General features: G+C 44.2%; 1 protein-coding gene across 1 annotated transcript in view; it reads right to left on the bottom strand.

Annotated features, from left to right (window-relative positions):
• loxhd1a (lipoxygenase homology PLAT domains 1a) overlaps positions 1 to 12,928 on the bottom strand; it is a 184,336-nt gene that overhangs the window by 84,322 nt on the left and 87,086 nt on the right. Inside the window, exons 18-20 of the mRNA XM_078539341.1 lie at positions 11,134 to 11,294; positions 9,950 to 10,244; positions 7,744 to 7,895 (exon numbers count right to left, since the gene is read on the bottom strand). Of these exons, the coding sequence (XP_078395467.1) occupies positions 7,744 to 7,895; positions 9,950 to 10,244; positions 11,134 to 11,294 (608 nt within the window). The remainder of the gene's footprint in view (positions 1 to 7,743; positions 7,896 to 9,949; positions 10,245 to 11,133; positions 11,295 to 12,928) is intronic.

Here is a 12,928-nt window from a genome sequence, read left to right as displayed (position 1 = left end):
TTTATCCTCACAAGAATGCAGAAAAACTAAGGAAAAGGAACACCTTCAATGGATTCTGAACTGAAACAAACTCCCAGCTGAAGCTACAGACACAGAGAAAATTCACTGGGAAGAAAAAGCTCCAGAGAGAGAAGATCCTGGAAGCAAAAGGGTAGAGGTTTTACTCCAGCAAAAGACTCCATTGAATCTCCCCTGGAGGTCCAGCTTCAGCAAGCAGAGCTCCCAGCCCGCAAGGGTGAGATCATTTAAAAAAAATTCCGGGACACAGTCAGTCCTGAGAAGCCCCTTTTCATTCATTCAGTTAGAAGCGCCGCTTGAAAGAAACCTGTTGCTAATCCCGATCCCCGACTCCAACTCCGACTCTCAACATGTGGCTCCTGAGTTTGGCAAAGAGAAAAAAAATTAAACTAACGATTAATTTTGTCCACTTCGGGTACCTCACGACTGTCCGATTTCCTAAACAGCAAGCCTGCGGTTCTTCTCTATACTCCCCGATTGCAATGCCCTATCGCTGATTAAATTAGGTTGGCAGCCAGCCGACCCACTCAGCCATTGAGGACCCTTCTTCTTCACCCAGAAACATGTCACCACCATTTTGGAAAGCCCGCCAAAAACCAGCATGCGCGAGAGGATCCATTGTTCGGCAGTGAACGGCAACGCCATTTTGGAAGCCTGACATCTCTTAAAGCTGTAGCCACACTTTTAAAAAAAAATCTTCAAAATGGATCACAGTTCCACACTTTCAGCTCCATTGGCCCAGACCAGTCATAGATTTGGAGTCTTTGGAGGAAAAGATTTTTAAGCTTCAGCATTGCTGCAGGCCTAAATAATAAAATCAGAAGCAGAACAAATCAATACACTTATTCACTTGATTGACCCAATTGCAGATGACATCATCACATGGCAAGCTTTTGATGAGCTACCTGCCAAATTTGATGATGTTTTAAAACCCTTCAATGTTTATTTCAACTTGAGGTCCAATAAAATATCAGAAAGAGCTAAATTCAATAAGCGAGTCCAACTGCCTGGGGAACCTGTCGACTCCTTCATAAATGATCTCTACAGGATGGCAGTGGGATGTGAATATGGAGATTTAAAGTCTGAGCTCATCTGCGACAGGATCGTGGCGGGTGTTGCAGACGATTCACTCTCTGAACTCCTATAAGCTAAGGATAATCTTACCCTAGACAAGGCAATCCAGTTAGCTAGACTGTCTGAGCCACGTGAACAACACAGGGCCATCCTAAGGGGAGAGAATGCAACATGGGGAAGAAGCCAACCCTCAGTCCAGCTTATCAGGTCACGAAGATGCAGGGTCAATCCAAGTCAGGGAAAGCAATTCCTGAACCGCCCAGCAGAGCCACCTTGCCAGCGCTGCAGTGTGAAACACCCTCACAGGAGAGATCGGTGCCCAGCGAGCACTGCCCAACGCTTCAACTGCAACACACAGGGACACTTTGGTAAACCGTGCAAGTCAAAACCCCACCACCACACGGACATCCAAAAGGTCATCCACGAGGTCGAGACTGAAAACCCTGGAGACACACAACCATGCTTCTCGGGTGACACCAGAGAATGCGGCTCTTCGTTTTGGAATGCTGACATCCTGGTAAATGGTTATCTAACAAAGTTTAAATTAGATTCAGGTGCCAGCGTGGCAGTCCTGTCGGATGAGGAACCATGGCTCCAAGCCCTTTGGATTCGAACAACGGGCACTCCACTGTATGGAGCAGGAGGAGTCCGACTCCTGGTCATCGGCACGATCCTTGAACTACTGAGGTATTGCAACAAACAGATCTTTCAGCTGATGCACGTTGTCTGGAATCAGCTTCTCTCTCTTCTGAGCAGGGATGCCTGCGTAGCCCTTGATCTCCTCTAGACAGCAGATGATGTCAAGACTGCCACTGCCATTAGCCAGCCAGAACAGCACAGTCCTGAGTCCTCAAACACTAAAGAATATTCAGGCTCTGATTTAATCTGTGATCTCTTTTCTCTTTTTGCGGAGCAGGTTTGTCCATCATCATTTCAGGTCCGGGAAAGTCCCCAATCACCGGACCAACCTATCACACACAAAATTACCATAGAACCTCCAGTGGAAGTGGTACCAGAGAAAGATCAACAGCCTGAGGAGCCTCTACCTCCAACTACGATGATGGCACAGTTGGTAAATTCTGTGCACACACGGCAACATCCAGTCAGTGTGCCAAAAACCACAGGGGATGCTGGAACCTCATAGCAGTCTCACACCATCAACAACAAAAAGCTGAGATGAGAATGCTACTCAATCTAATTTTTGCCACAGGAACACCCTTCCTCAGCCTCAGAGCTTCCCGATGGGCCAAACGGAAAAAGAAGAAGAAAAAGCACTGCCAAGCATTCGAATACCATTTTCATTCACCCCACAAGAAACAATCAAGAGTAACAACAGCCATGCACTGCCAAACCAGCCAGACCAACCAGGTGTGGTTTAACATCAAGCAATGGAAGAAACAAATGAAACCATGCCCAAATGCCAGTCCAACCTTCAAGCCAAAAACAAGAACCAGAATCATCAGAGCCTACGTTTCTCCCGACAGAATGAGCGAATGAGATTTGGAAAGGTTATAAGGCCTCCCGATCACCTGAACCTCTAACTTCAAGGACTTGAAGGGGAGGATGGGGTAGCAAGAATGCATTTAATGTTAATACAGCAATAGTAATAATGTGGGAATAACATTAAGACAGTAACAGTAAGATAAATGTACAAGACTTATAGCAATGTAAGACTTTAAGTAAACTAAAGTAACTCCATATCCATGGGATAAAGACTTGGGGGGAGGTGTAGTAATAGGGTCTGGTACATACAGAGTTAATGGGGGACTGAGTACAGTACCACCCACACAGTGATGTAAGAAGGCACATGACCCAGAGCCAGGGGCAGTCTAGAGATGGACAGAGATGTGTAAAGACCTAGGATGGAGTCAACTCCATACCTGTACCCTCTACTGTCTATATGTATATGAGTTGTTAATAAATACTTGCTGTTAAAATACTCAAGACTACGAAGCCTATTTCATGGTGTCCAAAGCAGGATTCTTTAGGGATAAGGAGTAATTCAGAAATAGGAGTGTTCAGACAGGGAGGAATTGCAAAGTAGACTATGGTGGGTTTGGAGTACATGTGCCTAAATGCACAGAGGGTGGTTGAGGAGGTCGGTGAGTTGCAGCCACATGGGATAATGATATAAATGACAATAATGGAGACCTGGCTCAAAAAACGGGAGAAAGAGGCACTTAATATTTCTGTATGAATATTAAATGTATTTGGGAAAGATATGAAAGGGAATACTGGAGGGCGGTCAGTATTGATTACATTGTTACACCACTAGAATGGGATGATATACTTTGAGAGTTCAAATCCAGAATCTATTTGGTTAGAATTGATGAACAATGGAGGAGCTACAATGCTGCTGGGTGTACACTACAGCCACCAAATAGATTGAGTCCTCACTTAAAGTCGTTACTGTGTTCTGAAAGTTGTGACTTTAAGTGAAAAGACTTTAATAGAATCATATTTTCCCCTTAAAACCAATGTAAAAGCTGTAGTTAGGTTCTGTAGGACCTTCATCATCAGGAAAAAAAAACATTTAAAACATTATACCCTGTAAGCTTCCACTTCACATTGCTAAATTCCTATATTGGTAAATGAAATAACTTTCAAAATAAATTTAAAAATATAAAAGAAATATGGTAATGTTTTACTTACAATACCTCCCACTTGCTGCCAATCCAGCTTCCTGAGCCCCCTGCTCTTCATATGTCCCACTCTCTGACCCTCCTGGTCGCACCGACCCTCCAGTTTGTGGCCTCTCCCGCTTTCTAACCCACCCTCCTGCTACTGACCCTCCAACTTGCGGCCTCTGCTACTCCCTGATTCATCCGCTTGCCGAACCTTCCACTCCCCAACTCCCCTGTTAGCCGCTTTCCTCTCCTGCACCTGGTCAAGGTCCAGATCCAAATCCGATCTGAAGCTAGAGCTCCGGGATTGTGCGATTGCTGATCACGACAGTGCAGAAGTGCCAAGCTGGGACTGTGATAATCGATGAGTTTTTAAAAAAAATACTCCTGTTCACCGTTTCCCTCTCCTAAACCCTCGCAATGAGCCAGAGCTCTGGAGATGAGCGGCGAGAGGCAGGAGGGGCATTTCTGACAGTTGAAGAATGCATCTCGCTGCTCATCTCCAGAGCCCTTGTTCACAGTGAGGGTTCAGGAGAGGGAAGCAATGAGCGGGAGAGTCGGGAACAGGTGGCTTGGCAACAGCAAGGATCGGTGAGATGGTGGGATAGGGAGCAGGGAAGACCACAAGCCGGAGAGTTGGCGGAAAAAGGAAGGGTCAGGAAGCGGGACAGGCCATTCCAAAATGGCGGTGATCAGGTCACACAGCCCTACCTCAGATCACGGGAAATGATTTAAAACTCACAACACTATACGGGACTACAGGTCCCATTATCTGACTAATTTTAAAGTGAAACAATGTTAAACAGGGCAGTGTTAAAAAAGGATTTACTGTGGAAGAAGAGAGAGTCAAATAACAGAAAGATACAAGAACTATAGAGCAGTGATCAAGAAGGATTTCGACTATGCAAATATGGACTAGGATAGTATTATATTGTTGCATTATTCGTAAAGAGTTAGGAACTAATTGTTATGTGGATCTACATCTGGTGCCACATTTACTGCTGCACTGAAATCAGGTGCTGAGCAACAATGTATCAGTCCACCAGCCACATGGAGAGCTGTAAGAAGTACAAGTACACTCCATAAAGTTCCAGCATTTTGAATCTAAAAATGCGATTATTTGGAGCTACTGAGCACTAGAAAACATAACAGATAGTAACAGCATAAATGGCAAAGAGAGGGAATTCCTGATGTGTGTACATGAAAACTTGCTTAATCAGGACATTTACAGTCAAATGAGAGAGAAAGCAGTACAGTATCTAATTCTGGAAATGAACTGGATCAAGTGGAACATGTTTCATTGGGGGAGCAATAAGGAAACAACGATCACAATATCATTAGGTTTCGAATAGTTACTGAAAAGGACAAAGAAAAATTGAATTTGAAAATATTCAACTGGAGGGAGCTAATTTCAATGAATTGAAAAGGGATCTTTCCCTGGTAGATTGCAATTAAAGGTCAGTAGGTAAAACAGTAATTGAGCAATTAGGGGCCTTCAAAGAAGAGATGGGTTTGGTACAGACTGGATATATTCACAGCTATAGCACTCTGGGTGACTAAAGATACAGAAATTTAAATTAAACCAGAAAAGGAATTTTATGATCAACGTAAAATTCATGAGATGGTAGAGAATCAAACCCAATGTATATAAAGTATAGAAAAGAATTGAGAAAGGAAGTAAGGCAAAGGCAATGGCCTGAATTTTCGTACAGAGGGAGAGGCTCTCTGTCTGCACAGCAAATCCCGCCCCCAACCCGGCCTCCACTATTTTTGCAGGGAGAGGGAATGGGGGTGGATTATAAATCACACATCCATGGTTCCTGGGCCCAGCTGCCCATATAAATCATCATCTGCCTCCACTCATGTGATTTTGGTGAGATAGGTGTCTGAAACCTGAAGTATGCAGATTAGACCTGGTAGGAGCAGATCTGAACCTTGTGGATTAGTTTGGATAACCAGGGTAGGTACCCTTTGGATATGGTTCCGGGTCACCTTTGGGAGAGGTAAAGCACCTTTTGGGAAAGGTAAGACACCTTTTGAGAGAGGTAAGGCACCCTCTGGGAGAGGCAAAGCCTCCTTTGGGAGACATAAGGCACCCTTTGTGGTAAGTCAGGTGCCTCTTGGGATTGTTAAAAGTAGACATGATTGTGCATAAAACATGCCATAAACACACTAGAACTGTTAAGCTGTTGAAGAACTGCCAGGCTGTCAAAGAACTGTAGAGCTGTTAAAGAACTTTCAAAGCAAAGAACTATCAAAACTCATTGGAACTATCAAAACTAATTGGTACTGTCAAAGCTGGCAAAGGAATTAAAGCCCAGCTGAGTTAAATTTAAAAAAGTGTGGAGTTGAAAAAAAATCAATGCCTGCTATTTCACTCTGTCTGTTGACATAAGCCTGGGGAGAGGTGGGGAGGGAGGCGGGGTGCTATAATTATAGGAATTGTGTGGCATGACTGATTTTACAACCTAACATTACCACAGTGGAGTGCCTGTTAAGTGGGCAGTTTGATTGACAGCTCCAAGTGGTTCTAGAATAGAAACGTTTGTTTCCATATGAGATTAAGCACTTAAATGAAACCCTTCGGCGAGATTTTCCGCACCCACCCGCTGGCGGGATCTTCCAGTCCTGCTGCCAGTCAATGGACTTCTGGCTGGGGCGCCGCCTTGCCCACGGCGGGTCCTGCCTGCAACGGGACCGGGAAATCCCATCCCTTGTTTTCATAAGAGATTAGTTGAAGGAATTTCAATGTATTGATTTTTTTTTATCAATGAGAGTTTTTTTTTAAAATAGTGATGTCATCAATGGATACATAACTATATTTATTTCAGCATGGTTCCTGAGGGTTGCCCATGGTGGACACTAGGTGAGTTGGCATTGAGGGGGTAAGGGCAAAGGGTGGTGGGTGGAGGGTGTGGGTTGGTATGAGTTGGCACTAAGTTGGCATTGGTGGTACGAGGGGTGATGGGGTGGGTGCAGAAGCATAGAATGGCATGGGAGGTATGAAGGACCATGGGGGTGGGTGGAGGGGGCATGGGTTGGCAAAGGAGTATGAGGGACCATGGGGTGGTTAGAGGGGCAGAGTGTGACATGGAGGGTATGAGGAGTCATGAGGGGTGGGTTGAGGGCATAGGGTGATATAAATTAGCATGGATGGAGCATGAGGAGTATATGGGGGGATGAGGGTGAGGTCTGGAGGGATGTTTCATGTTTTAATCATTTTTTAATAACTTCAACAAAGTGCTGCAGCACAGAGGCTGGCCTTCTGCCCAACTTCTGCACCCGGCAGCCTCTGCACACGTTCTGGGGGTGGTGGGACCAACTTCTAATCCAGCCCACCCCGTCAGAATGAAAATCCCACTTTCCGAGCCTCTTTTCTCCAGGTCAGGTTGGCGGAGCCTGAAACTGTCCTATCTCTGCTCTCCGACCTGGGAACAAATATCCGGGCCAGTGTGTGAGAATAAATTAGCAGTATCATACAAAGAAACCCAGAACCCAAAGGCCTCTTACGAATAAATACAAAAAGGTAAGGAATATAAAGATCAAAGGAAGGATGGAGCTGATCAGAGACAAAAGTGGAAATCTCTTGTAGGGGCAGAAGGCAAGACTGAAAATAAATAATATGATTTAATACAGATCCAACATGAATTTATGAAAGGGAAATATTTTTGGCAAATTTATTAGAGGTTGCCTGAGTACCCAGTTGTCAATGTGCGGCTTTAGGTATTGCAAGCCAGTAGCCAGACAGACAGTCTTCACACAATGTCCAACCACATATACTACAGGTAAAGATTGTTGGATAGTGGAATTCTTGACAAGGAAGTTTGAGGAAGTTGAGAGATGTTTATGGCTGTCTTGGCTAAATCAGCTAATTTGCCACTGTCTCAAGATTGAACCTGGGGCCTTCCTGGTTTAATATAGTTTTGTCATACCTCATCATGCATCTATACACTGAGTAATCACTAGGGATGATAAACCCTAATCCTCTTGCACCCACACCCCAACCAGTCCAACAACTGCATCATACCTGTCCTCTTTCAAACTTGTTGAGATGGTTTGACATCTTGAGGCAACGTTCTCCTGTATCTGTTGTCTCGCCATAAATGTTAATAAAGACGTTGGCATCTGTTCCCGCACCCATCACATTTCCAGTAATCACGTGAACCGTGTATGAGTTTTCTATAAATTGAACAGACATGAAGCAAACTCTGCTGATATCTCTGGTTGCTACTTATTTGTGCGGTTGTTGTGACAATGCAAATCTAATAAATTAATCTTTCAAGGAGTATTGGTTCTCCTGGGGGGGGTGCAATTTTATCCTAACCTCTGCCAGGAAACTGGGATCGAGGGTAAAACACTGGTTTAACACCTACACAATTTTACTCTATACTGAAGTCAATGAAGAATAGTATATGCTTGGGTGTGATACTGACATTACGCCTAACCCCATCTGTTTCCCAACAGGCAGGTTAGGTTTCAATTAATACCAATTCTATCAATTATGGATTAACCTTTAGGCTACTGATGATAATGCAACCCAGGATTACAGTAGATATGATAACATGACCGGATTCTCTCCAGTTGGATAGGTTACCTGAGATGGAGAATGCTGGGAGAATGAGGCAGTCTGTGTACAAAATATGTAGGGGAAATAATAAAGTTTCCTGTTTCAAAACGTGGAGGTGAAAATCCTCGGCAGTTCTGGTACAATCTTAGTGGGCTGGAAGGGCAGGACCTGATGTATCAAGGTCTCAGTGTTATGGGGGGGGTGTGTGTTGTGGACCATGGGAGAAGCAGACGCTCCACCCTTCCATGAACAGAATCTTAGGAGCGGGCAAGACTCCCAACACAGAAAGTTCTTGTAATCCACTCTAAAGAGCCAACAGTATCAGGTGGACCAGCCTGTCAAAAGGTCTTGCAGCAGAACATTTTTCCACCGTTGATAATGTCCAGGGCAAGTACAGAACAAATTAAGTGCAGCCCTCTAGTCGATCCCAGTGATCTGTTTTAACATCAATTTACTTTCCCTATTGCTTGTCTGATGATCTGATGCCTCAATATACCTTATACAACAGGTTCTATAAATTAATATTTAAGTAGATATGGAGAATGCTTAGACTGCATCAGTGAAATTAGGTTGAGTTAGAATTGCCACTTTTGCCAAGTCTAAAACCAAACAGAGAGGCATCAGGGAGAAAAAGGTCCCTCCCTGCTGTGGAAAGTGGTTGTAAAAGTAGCGTTATTTGGCTACAATGGCACGCGGCCCAAAGGTGTCTGAGAAGCATCTCGCCCCATATTGATTTTTCATGCATCAGGCCCATTACATAATTAAATGAGGGGTCCAATGCCTGCTTTAGAACCAGTCTGCAAATTGGGCTGGCATCAGTGAATCGCCACTCCACTCAGGAGTCTTCAGTAATGACTACCAATAAAAGAGAGTATAATTTAAAAAAGCATTTTGATGTGCAGCAATCTTGCACCAGCCCAGGGTCAGCCTCCTTCCTATTATCCTTCTCTCCTCCCCTGATTTACCTAAGGCCTCTGCCGCAAGGCAAGCAGCCTCAAATTCACTCTTTTTAAATGGGAGTGCTTCTTCAGGAGGTACAGCAGGTGCCAGCATCTTGCCCAAAGTACTGAAATAAGGCCCAAGGCCCAATTTTGAGTGAACTGCCAGTTAGTTATTTGTCTGAAAATGGGCCATATCCAATTTCTGCCCATGTGTTTTTGTGTTGCATACACTGCTCTGAATGCTGTTCCATGGTGTAAATGGAGTAGGTACTAGCCCATGGAAAAACAACACATAAAACTCACCATCAGACTTTGCTTTCATATTAAAAATGGAGCAAGTGGCCACATGTACAATGCAATACAAATAAAGTGCTGGCCTTTTTGTTGATTTAGGCAATGTGCGATGATAAGTGAAAGCTACATGATAGAGAAGGCATGCAGAGTCGTCTACTGATAATTGGGGTGCTGATGAACACATTTTTATTTGTTATCGTAATTTAGGTTTGGTTTTGTGATTAATTTAATGCTTAGCTTGTCACTCAACTATCATGTTACCTTATGACTTATATCGCTTATTATTTAAATTACGAAAAATCTTTGAGATTACAACTTTATTTCTGAAATTTTCACGAGTCCAACTACATGCTTACTCTCAAAGAAAGGGCACCAAAATATAAGTTGGCCCAGGGCACCATTTTCCCTAAGGCTGGCCCCCTTTAACTCACCTTCCAGGTCATCATTTTCCTCGGGCAAGAGCTCCACCACCAGCTCCCTGTCCTCCTCATCTCTGGCAAGCCAGCGCTGACAGTTGAAGGTGTAGGTCTCCGCTATTTCCTCTTGCAGGTCATCAGCAACCCGCTCAACTTTCTTCTTCTTTTTCTTCTTCTTCTTGTCATCCTCCACAGTCCTGAAGCTCAGTCGATTGATTGTGACTGATTCCAGAAACCAGCCCGGAGCCAAGCCACTTCCGTCGTGACCAATTCGCAGTTTGATCAATTTGCCAACGTTCAAGGCCTCGATCTACGTACATGAAAATCAGCTGTATCAGTGAGAGCACAGGGTTTGAGTTACTCGAAAAACAGGCATTGGATAAGCTGGATGCAAAGAGGCCTACGGAGCAGTTAAAACCAGCTCACTGCAAACACTCTGAGGATACGGCTCTGCTTTCTTATCTCTTTGGTTTCAGCCGTTTTTGTAAATGATGGTGGAGCAGGTAAGAGTCCCATCGCCTGGGCTCCAGGTGTGCGCACTTGCACAGCTAGGGGCAGGCCTGGCATGGAGGATCTGTGTTTCTTTGATACTTTGGCTGGCCTTGACAGGCTTGGGGGTATTACTTTGCATCTGCTGCTGGCTGGTGTGAAGCCCTTGTATCAGACTGGCACCACATGGAAACAGCTGCTGTGTGCATTATTTCCAGTCCTCCTCACTTAGCTTTTACAAGCTCTTTTGCTCTTTTATTGCTTTTCCATTACCTCACTGGGATGATCTTCGTACATTGTTCACCTCCTTCCAGCTTCACGTGCATGCTACACTTCCACACTTCATTTGACCACCTGATGTATCTCATATTAAGACATAAGCGAGTAAGTATCTCTTCAAATCAACACTGGGAAGACTGAAGCCGAATTCTGCTAAAAGTTCATACTCTGCCTCCAACTTAATCTCTCTAACTAACTGTTCACTCATTCTGACCTAGACTATATGCAACAATGCCACTTTGTTTGACACAGGGGTGAGTCTCTTGGTCCCAATTATCGTAAACACTGCTTATTTTCATCTTCCATGTAATTACCAACCTCAATCCCCCTTTATCATCCCAATGTTGCTGCACCTAATATTCACACTTCCATCATGACTACAACTGATTCCTCCAGTGCCCGTCCTTCAATTAACCTTTATTCGAGTCTACCTTAAACATCTCTGTTGCTCCTCGCACAAAATTGTCCGAGCGACTTCGGAGGCGGATTACTTCCGTCTTTCCAAGCTCTCCATATATCTGGATGAAGACTTTTGCATCAGTGCCAGCTCCAGAGACGTCCCCTGTGTGCACCACCACCTCATAGTTGATCACTGGTCAAAGACACAGGGAACGAAAATAAGATGCACAAGCACTAAGATACATAACAAGACAATCAATGGGGATGTGTTCAGCTGAGATGGGGATGTAAATTCAGTGAGGGTGAAGTAACTGCCCCAGCAGCGAGCTGGGCTAGTAGGCCGTGGAGTCCCAATGCTGTAGGTGCATTACATGTACACACCCCTTTTCAGCATGGCTCCCCAATCCACCTGCAGGATTGGAAATTTACCCCCAGGTACCTTTGCACTTTGGAAGGCACTGGTTGAAATTGGCAGGTTTCAAACAAGATGGGACAGCCGTAGGCTTCTTTTGCTCAGACAATCAGGTAAGTGCGCCGGAGTCCCCCCAAAAAAGCAAGCGAATAGCACATAGCCAGTCGCTGCTGTGCTTTGGAATCAACTAAGTAAAAAGGATCTCTTTAAAGACAAGAAGCCCTGGGAATCATCTAGTGAAGAGTCATGTGGCTGATTCTTACTTCCAGGGGTCTGAGTTTGGAGGAAAGATTAGAAAACTCTTCAGCCTCTCAATAAATGGACACTGATGCGCCCTAGATCTGTATGGAAGGATAAACCAGAATAACCAAATTACATTGAGTGTATCTTGTGATCTTTGCAAAAGACTCAGCTGAAAGGCATTAAGGCAGTGTGTAGACAAGGCAGGGAGCACAGACAATCAGCAAAGACGGGAAATGTAGCACAGAAGTTGGAGTTAACCAAAAATCAGTTATTCAGTGCTGTTGATCTCGGATTAGGTTAAGTGGGAGAAACTGGGAAAAGTCAGGAGTTCCACATTCTTGAGCTCTCGGGACTCTCGAAGAAAAATCTGTTGGAGCCAGTTGGGAATACCAACTGGACATAACAGATTTCCACTGGAAATAACAAGTCACAACTATTTTTAATTGAATGCAACTGGAATGACTGGAGATTATAACTGGAAGCCAGTTGGCATCTCTACTTGTCCAGTTGGCATTAGCAGGGGCATTGGAACCTTAATGGAACCAGTTGACTTGTTTACTGGTTCAACAGTATAAAACTGGAATAATTGACATTTACAATGGGAAACCAGTTGTGATTCCACCTGCCCAGTTGATTTCAACTGCAACCATTTGAATAATACTGGAACCAGTAGAATTCTGCTGGAACAAGTTGACAGGCAAACTACAACCAGTTGGAATTAAGCGAAGCCTTTTGCCATGTCGCTGCATCAATTATTCTTTGAACTGGAAACCATACCAGTTGAAGCCAACTGGATTGACTTACGTCAATAGATTGGCTGAGTAAATGTGCAAGGCAAAAGGCATTGGCGTGTCAGTGCACACTTTCACATCAAGTTTGCAATGTGTTACAAAGAGCACAAGATATTTACCTCCTCACCTCACATATGAATATGTTACACAGATACAGTAGGAGGGAATGACACGTGTCTTAACTTCAATACGATGAAGATGAAGGAAAGAAAAGATTATGTAGAAGATGTCCTTTAGAGAAGGAAATCTGCTGTCCTTATCCCCTCTGGCCTATTTGTGACTCCAGACCCACAGCAATGCGGTTGACTCTTAACTGGTCTCTGAAATGGTCTAGTAAGCCATTCAGTTGTATTCAAAAAGGTGGCTTACCCTGCAGCTTCG

The sequence above is a fragment of the Cetorhinus maximus genome, chromosome 1, assembly GCF_964194155.1.
Source record: "Cetorhinus maximus chromosome 1, sCetMax3.hap1.1, whole genome shotgun sequence".
NCBI classification, from domain to species: Eukaryota; Metazoa; Chordata; class Chondrichthyes; order Lamniformes; family Cetorhinidae; genus Cetorhinus; species Cetorhinus maximus.
The sequence above is the reverse complement of the archived record's forward strand: the minus strand, read 5'-3'. Positions and strand labels throughout refer to the sequence as shown.